This window comes from Hyla sarda, chromosome 1 (genome assembly GCF_029499605.1).
Source record: "Hyla sarda isolate aHylSar1 chromosome 1, aHylSar1.hap1, whole genome shotgun sequence".
NCBI lineage: Eukaryota > Metazoa > Chordata > Amphibia > Anura > Hylidae > Hyla > Hyla sarda.
Window position 1 is genome coordinate 265915052 of NC_079189.1, and position 9192 is coordinate 265924243.

At 40.3% G+C, this 9192-nt stretch overlaps 1 protein-coding gene across 1 annotated transcript; it reads left to right on the forward strand.

The window, feature by feature from the left end:
• The first annotated feature begins 4418 nt into the window (after positions 1 to 4418).
• On the forward strand, positions 4419 to 7606 carry LOC130358216 (potassium voltage-gated channel subfamily V member 2-like). The gene is made up of 2 exons (XM_056561167.1): positions 4419 to 5660; positions 7355 to 7606. The coding sequence occupies exons 1-2, from the start codon at positions 4419 to 4421 to the stop codon at positions 7604 to 7606; spliced, it is 1494 nt and encodes a 497-aa protein (XP_056417142.1).
• Positions 7607 to 9192: the final 1586 nt, after the last annotated feature.

Below are 9192 nucleotides of genomic sequence, written 5' to 3' on the forward strand. Positions count from 1 at the left end.
TTGACAGAGGAGAAGGACAAATCACTTGCTGACTTTAAGAAAGAGCAAGAAGCGAGGCTTCAGCTGGAAAAAGTCATGGAGCATCACAAAAGGGAGTTTGTGGCTCTGCAGGATGAACTGTCCCTCTCCCAGGGTCTTGTGACCAGCAAGGAGAGTGAAGTGGAGAGTCCGGCCAAGCGGATGTCCTTCCAGGAAGAAGAAGTGAGTCTTCTACATGGTGCATATCAGGCTCTGCGGAGTGATCACAAGGCTAGGCTGGTAGCCATGGAAAAAAATAAAAAAAGAGACGAATGAAATGAAGATGGAAGTTGAGGCTCTTGCCAGCAATCTGGAGAGTGTCTCTAAAGCTAAGAGACAACTTGAGGAGGAAGTCAAGGCGAAGAATGCCCTTGCACATGCTCTTCAATCTGCTCGTCATGACAATGACTTGCTCCGTGAGCAGTATGAGGAGGCCCTGGAACAAGTTGAGACTCTGAAACATGAAAACAAGAACTTGCAACAGGAGATCTCAGATCTATCTGAACAGATTGGTGAGAGTGGAAAATCTATCAATGAGTTACAGAAAACCAAGAAACAGTTGCTGGACAGTGAGAAGATGATCTCTGCACAACTGAGTGAGCAGCTGAAATATATAAAGCTGGAAGATGACATGAAGATCTTAAAAGAGAGCCTGGAAGCGCAGAACGAAACGCGCAGAAGGTCCCACGTAGCTGCCTTGGTTTTGCTGGGAGCACAACTCTATGAGCAGGTGGCTGTGCTGGCGGACAATGAACAGTTGAGGAAACCATTGCTGTCTTCGGAAGATACTGTCAGGGACTTGACAGAGTTGCTTGACAGTGAGAGGATGAAGTCCGCTAAGCTCCAGTGTAAGCAGTGAAAATGTGAGAAAAATTAAGAGGACCAGGAAGTTCTAAAAGTGAGCAGAGACCAAGCTATGGTGGAATTGGCTCAAGAAAGGCTTCTGGGGCAGAAGTTACGGGATACAGGGATGCTTTCTCTGAAGCCCGGTAAAAAGTCCTCTAATGCTAAGATTAAGGTGAAGCCCTGTAAGAAGTCCTCTGAAGCTAGGACTGAGCTGAAACCTGGTGTGAAATCCTCTGAAGAGGAGTCAGGCGGGAAATCCCCTGAACTTGAGCAGACCTAAAATTCTGAAGGTAATGCTGAGGCAGAGAATTCCTCTGAAGCAGAAGCTAAACCAGAGTCAACCTCAAAAGCTATGAGTAAAGAGAATGGCACAACTGAAGCTACAGGTGAAGAGAAGAGTAAGCCTGAAGAAGCTGCAGAGAAGAGCCAAACAGTAGTAGAAGCTGATTCTACACCAGAATCTGAAGGAGCCAAAGACTCTGAAGCCAAACCTGAGGAAGCTGGTGCCCCTGAAGAGAAAGCTGGAAGGGATGAGGTGAAACCATGTAAGAAATGCACTGAAGTCATAACTGTGTGGTGAAACCAGGTGGGAAGTCCTCTAAAGTTTAAACTGCGATGGACCCGTGTCGGAGGTCCTCTGAAGCTACAGAGAACAAGACAGTGGTTGGTGAAGCCGAAAGATTCTCTGAAGCAGAGGCAGAGGTCCGGCAAGCCAGAAGAAGACAAAGGTTAAAAGCATCGGTCCCCTCTCTCCTTAATTTCAAGAACCCTGCCCACACCAGGGTGAAGAACCTGGTACTGGAGAGGTGTGACAGAGAGACTTGTAATTGGTGGCTGGTAAAAGTCCGGAAGAAAAAAGAGACTTCAGAGACTGTGGGACAAAAGTTGTCCAAGGAAAAGGAAAGGCAGTTGGACTCTGCCTTTTGAATAAAAGTGCTCCTTCCTGGTGGTCTGAGCAGAGGGGGGGGGGGGGGGACATGTGGCAGTGTGGCAAGGAAAGGGTGTATTTCCCTTGCTAACTCTGGAGAATGCTCCACCTGTGGCCTGATTAATGAGGTGTCAGGAAGGGAAAGTGTGTTTAAAAGGAAAGGAAACAGAATAGTTGGGGCTCTCCATGGGAAACAGTATGCTGGCTGTTAGAGGGGAAGACACACGGACCCTGTTTAGGTAACACGCAGAAGGCGCTGCGAGTGGTCCAAGAAGTGGTGTGAACTGTGAGTAACCGGTTGCAGGAGACACATGTTTAACTGGCTGAAGGTAGCTCACCAGTTCGTAGTCAGGGCATGCTGATATGTGTAGTCAGTGACCAGACGGTCTAGGACTTTATTTCGTTCCTGTTTATGTTTTGTTTTACCTGCAACCTGTGGAAATAAAGCTGGCGAGGAGCCAGACTTGTATGCGGAACTGTGGTCTGTGGTGGTATTGTGAGGAACGTGTCCCGTGGCAAGTGACCAGGACGATCCCAGAGCTAATCCCCAAGGAGGAATCCTTACAGGGCCCCAAAACACATCTGCCACATAAGAGACCAGTATTTTAATTGGCATATTGGGCCCTGTTGCAGATTTTGCATCGGGCCCATAAGCTACAAGCTATGCCTCTGGATGTGAACCACCACCTGAAACACTAGGTTGAGGCCTACATCAATCGTCCCCTTTCTCTGACAGACACCCTCTAGTGTCGCTTTGGAGAGAGTTTTCTGCAGAGAAGGCCAGCATCGTCCCCCCAAAGTGAACTTGATTGTCAGCAAGCAATGTGGAAAAACTGACGTTCACCATAATTAATCAGGGATTGATCGGTGAGAACTTTAAACCGCCAGGGCAAGATGCCACTGATTAGACACTACTACTACCACCCCTGCTGTACACTGACTACAAGTAACACCAGTCCTCCCCCTGCTGTCCACTGGCTAATTCCAGGAACACCAATCCGCCACCTCCTGCTGTCCGCTGGCTGATGCCAGTAACACCAATCCGCCAGCTTCTGCTGTCTGCTCCCTGATGCCAGTAACACGAGTCCACCAACTCCTGTTGTACGCTGGCTAATGACAGGCCGCCAATTCTATAGCTACTCCCAAAAATGGATAATATTTTGAACGGCTGGAAAATCCATGCCATCTTCTTCGCTTTGCGGACTAAAAAACACTTGCTACTCCCATAAAAGGATAATTTTTTGAACGACTGGAAAATCCGTGCCATCTTCTTCACTTGGCAGACTTCAAAGCTCTTGCTACTCCCAAAAAGGGATATTTTTGAATGCTTGGAAAAAGGCACTGTGGCTTTAAATACCTCCGTGTACATTTTAAGACCGGCAGGTATCTGCTGACAACCAAGGATACTTGATGACGCTTTATTATAGGGTGAATATGCCTCAAAACTCCACCAGCGCATTTAAGAAGCTGTTAGTTACCACATGTTGCCATAACTTAGTATTAAAAACATTTAAATACTACTTGAATACATATTTGGCAGTGGTAGAGAGGGCCTCACAGCTGTTAAACAGAAATGTGTTTGGGGCTTATTTTAGTGCCGGTTCGCATTGAACCAAGCCGAATCAAACCGATGATTCTAAAAAGTCGAACATTTCAAAAGTTTGCTCATCTTTACTGTTAAAGGGGTACTCCAGTGAAAACCTTTTTTATTTTATTTTTTATTTTTTTTAAATCAACTGGTGCCAAAAAGTTAAACAGATTTGTAAATGACTTCTATTAAAAAATCATAATCCTTCCAGTACTTATTAGCTGCTGAATACTACAGTGGAAATTATTTTCCGTTTTGAAACACAGAGCTGTCTGCTGACATCATGAGCACAGTGCTCTCTGCTGACACCTCTGTCCATTTTAGGAACTGTAGGAGAATAGGAGAAAATCCCCATAGCAAACATATGCTGCTCTGGACAGTTCCTAAAATGGACAGAGATGTCAGCAGAGAGCACTGGTCTCATGATGTCAGCAGACAGCTCTGTGTTTCAAAAAGAAAATAATTTCTGCTGTAGTATTCAGCAGCTAATAAGTACTGGAAGGATTAAGATTTTTTAATAGAAGTAATTTACAAATCTGTTTAACTTTCGGGCACCAGTTAATAAAAAATAAAAAAATTAAAAGTTTTCCACCGGAGTACCCCTTTAATAGTTTGTAATAAAAGATAGATTTTCTGAGGCCTACTTTGTCACATACTGTCTCAAAGCATGGCAGCATGAGCGAGATGCAAATTCACATGTGCAAAACAAGTAAAATGTTGAGCTAGATACACTCCACTTACTGGGTTTAGATAAGCCATTCCAGCAGTCCTGCTCATGATGTACTCATTTGGCACTAGACAATCCCATTACAGTATTTAAAGAAAAGCTGTTTTTAGCCACAGCAATAGTCTTTGCTAAATCATCCCTTTTATCCTTTTTATCCCAGAAACAGATTACATTGTAACAAAACACAACAGTTGTTTGAGGACTAAGGAGCACACATGAAAAAGACCTTTCTGGAACCAATACATTTCAGTTTTGTCTACCAGCAATAACTAATAACAGATCAGATACTGTGCAACTGGAAAATTTAAACCATGAAGGAGGTATGCACTAGAGGAAAAACCTTTTCTGCCACTGTCAAGTTTGGAGAACACACTCACAGTCTAACGGATATTTACAAAGGAACTTTGTATCCAAATTGGAATAGTACTGAAGGAAGCTCTAAATGTGAAAACCGAAATGCTTTACAATCTAAAAAAAAATATATTAATCCTTTTATCCTCAACCTCAATGTTGGAGGAAAAATTTTCCAGATTGATTGCTTGGCAGCAGCAAAATACCCAGTGACTAGAATTGGAAGAATTGCCACTTGTGCTGATCCAGTAAAAAGATTAGATCTTTGCGATGACTATTCAGTACAGAGGAATGAATATTTCTTTGACCGGGATCCTACAGTTTTCTGCTACATATTTCATTTCTATCGCAGTGGAATATTATGGATAGTGGATGAGCTGTGCCCTCTTAACTTTGTTGAGGAAATAGAATACTGGGGCATTCATATAAACTATACACTTAACTGTTGTCGCAGTATTTTTCAAGAACATCAGGATGAACTGAAAGAGAATATTAAGATACAGAAAGATCTCCAAGCAGAACTTGAACGTCATGATCATGAAAAGCATTTTGAAGGCAAGTGGCTTGGACATTTGAGAAAGAAAATATGGAACTTAGTGGAAAATCCATATTCTTCTATTCCAGCTAAAATTATAGCCATATTATCCAGCTTTTTTGTTTTGATTTCAGTTGTTACTATGTGTCTCAGTACAGTGGAGGAACTTAAACATTTGAACTTCTATGGCGTATCCTGTATGGAACATGTGGAAATTGCCTGTGTAATTTTCTTCACCACCGAATATATCATGAGGCTATTATCAACTTCAGATATTAAAAGATTCCTAAAAACTGTGTTAAACATTGTAGATCTTATTGCTATATTACCATTTTATATTCAGATTATATTTGAAAGGTTCTCAGAAGAAGCATATGTTCATCTACACCCTGATGATATAGAGAGAATGGAAAGAGTCGGACAACTTGGAAAAGTGCTGAAAATAATTCGGCTTATGCGGATATTTCGGATCTTAAAACTTGCCCGTCATTCCATTGGGCTGAGAGCATTTGGCTTCACTATTCGTCAATGCTACCAACAAGTTTGTTGTTTGTTCTTGTTCATTGCTATGGGTGTGTTTACATTCTCTGCTCTAATGCATTCTGTCGAACATGATATACCTGGCACAAATTTCACCAGTATTCCAGATGCCTGGTGGTGGGCAGCAGTAAGTTATTATTTTCAATTGATTTTTTTTTTTTATAAGCTAAATGATGTGTAAGGCACAAGCTCACTTAACTATTAAGTTTTTTGATAAAATAAAACCCAGATAAAATTAATATGAAACTTCTCAAGTATTTAAGTATGAAACTTGCTATAATAATATATTATAAGTTACATAGTACATAGTTCTTAAGGTTGAAAAAAAAACAGAGTCAATCAAGTTCAACCTATAACCTTATTTTTTTCCTACTGTGTTGATCCAGAAGAAGGCAAAAAACCCTTATGAGGCTGATGCCAATTGCCCCATACCAAGGGAAGAAAATCCTTCCTGACTCCAAATATGAGGAATAAATCCCTGGATCAATGTTTTGTCCCTATAGATCTAGTATCTTTAACCTGTAATGTTATTACTCTCCAAAAACATGTCCAGGTCTCTTTTGAACTCTTTTATTGTGTTCACCAGGAATGGTTCCTCTGGCAGAGAGTTTGATAGTTTCACTGTTCTTACAGTAAAGAACCCTTGCCTGTGTTCATGTAGAAACCTTCTTTCATCCAGCCGTAGAGGATGTCCCCTTGAAATAGATACAGTGCTGGGTATAAATAGATCATGGGAGAGATCTCTGTACTGTCCTGTCACCACTGTGAAGCTTGCCTTGACTGACTGACGTACACAGCTCAGTGCTGGAGGAGGCTACCTGTACATCATTCAATAAAGGCATTCAATTAAGGTTTGCATGCTGCAGCTAAGCACAGCTTTTTTGACAACTTGAACTAGCATCTGAGCATGATCTAGAGGCATGAGATTCCCTTTAAAGTGTATCTGCCATAAAAAGACTTTAGATATACTGTAGATAATATTATTATATGTATATTTGTAATATAGCGACTAACAATTAAAAGTTATATTTTAATAAGGCACCTCAGTCCTATATAGGGACCACTTTCTTTATTTTCTATTTGTAATATACATTGATTAAAAAATGTGTATATTTTTGGGTGAAAGAATGCTGTTGATGCAGCTATTGCATGTGTGTCTCTATGATGATTCCAAATACAGGAAGTGAGGGCAGGACAAGCAGGGCTCTGTGCAGGCTCCTGGCTTATCAATCATCCTGATCAGTGAGCCGGGAGTGTGTCACATAGCCTTACTGCACAGAGCCCTGCTTGTTTGCCCACACTTCCTGTATTTGGACTCCTCGCAGACAATAGCTGTAGGGACAAACATATACACATTTTTTAACCAAAGTATATTACAAATATGCATTATATACAATTGTATTATCTACATTATATAAATAACATTTGTTAATGACAGGTACTCTTTAATGTAAATATGTCATAAAAGTATAAAGGTGCTCTTATACCCAGTGCTAGTGGCTACAGATGGTGCTCGCAATTTGGAAATGTGCATGGGACCTGGACTTACCACTTTTAAAAAGTCCAGTTGCAGCTCACAAATATCAGTGAATCACAAACTCTAGTGGCTGTGACTAGCCAATATAGTGCTTACAATTCACGATAACTGCAGGATGCACATGGATTTGAACTATTTAAGTGCCAAGTCCAGGTACGGACTGCAATTATCAGAATCGCAAGTGCAAGCTGTGTCTAATAATGCTGCAAACTCCCAAACCTTTGCACAATTAACTAAACTCTGGTGTAATGTACCTAGTTTATTTTCTGTTTTCTTTTTTGCAGGTGAGCATTTCCACTGTGGGATATGGTGATACAATTCCGGATACTATTTTGGGGCGAATTGTAGCCTTTTTGTGTATATCTTTTGGGATTATTCTAAATGGCATGCCAATATCCATACTTTACAACAGATTTTCTGACTTTTATGCAAAACTAAAAGCGCATGAAAGTACCAATGGTGTGAAAATTGGTACTGAAATTAGATTTAAGGAGAGAGTCATGGAAAAGATAAAAACATGTTGTGCTACAAGATAAAGCACTAATTAGAAGACAGTTAAAACTGGCACATAGATTATGGAAAGTATTTAGTAAGCAGCAACAAACTATTTATTTTACCTCGAATACCATCAACAATATACATAGATTATCTTTAAAACTAGTATATGATCTTTAAAGCTATATTTTATAGCATTACTAGCTAAGTACTCTGGCGTTGCCTGGAATTACTTGTCTTCATTTCCCGACCTCATATCCTACCTCATATCCCGTACTCATATCCTGTCCTCAGGTGGGGCTGAGTTGTGATGAAGAGATTGTAGGCCGAAAATAGAAGGCGTGGTTTTGTGGAAGTAGGCATGACTTGCAAGCCGGACCAATGCACAAATAGGGTAAAAAATGAAAGGGGTGTGGCTTTTTAAGATGGGGTGTGGCCAGACTAACACACTCACCAGAAGATGCATAACAGAGCTTGGAATAAAGTACTGGAAGTCCAATATACTTGCATGGGACTTAAGGGGGTAGGTTAGGGTTAATTTAACTATCATATATTTTTATTTGACATAAAAGTAACATGTGTACTAAGTTTCATAAAAATATCTCCAGCCATTTGAAAGTTATGCTGGAACATACATTTCCCATAGACTTGCATAAGACTTTAAACAAAAACCCTGACCCTCACAAATGAGAGTGGGTTAGGGTTAATTTATCTATCCTATGTTTCTAGTTGATATATAAGTAACGTGTACCAAGTTTTATCAAATCTCTCTAACTGTTTGGAAGTGATGCTGGAACACACACACACATTGGCCCTGATTTTTCTTTGGAGTGGAGTGGAGTTTTCTTTGTGGGTTTTAATTCCCTATAATTTTTTTCCCACAGAATTTACTAAGGTTTCCCTACATTTTGCACTTTTCCCTACATTTTGCTTTCTTTACACATGCTCTGATCTGTCAGGTTTTCCTCTGCTCAAATACATTACATTTTCTGTGGAAACCTTAGTAAATATGTTGTTTTTTGTGAAAATGTCGTGGACATGCCCCTTTTCAGCGACAACGCCCCTTTTTCAGGGGTTTTTCAGTAAAATGGAGAGTTAGTCAGGTTTTTTCCAATTCTGGCGCAGACAGAATTTCTGATGCAATGCAACAGAATTTGGCGCACAACCCGACAAAACATGTCGGGTTTACAATAGTAAATCAGGGCCATTGAGTTTATACATATATATATATATATATATATTTGACTTATTGCAAACAAATTGCTTAAGCTAGCAGTACATTTACCTTCTGAAATGACAATGGGGAAAAGGGTGGTTTAAATGGGTATTCTCATCTCAAATTATTATCCCATATCCACATTATAGTAAATAAAATGTTGATGTTTGGGAGTCAGACTGCTGTATCCACCCCCAATCCAGAAACTGAAGGGAAAATACACCCAGGAATGATTGGAGCACTCATGATGCATATACAGTACTAATGCACACAATTTTTTTTAAGTGGGCGGAATCCATAACACTGCATCATAAAAAGCAGTTTTTCGCGTTTTTTTATTTTTATTTTTTACAGCCATGAAAAGGCAAAACAAAAAAAAAAGTGTATCTAAAGCTAGGTAGTCTAAAGCTA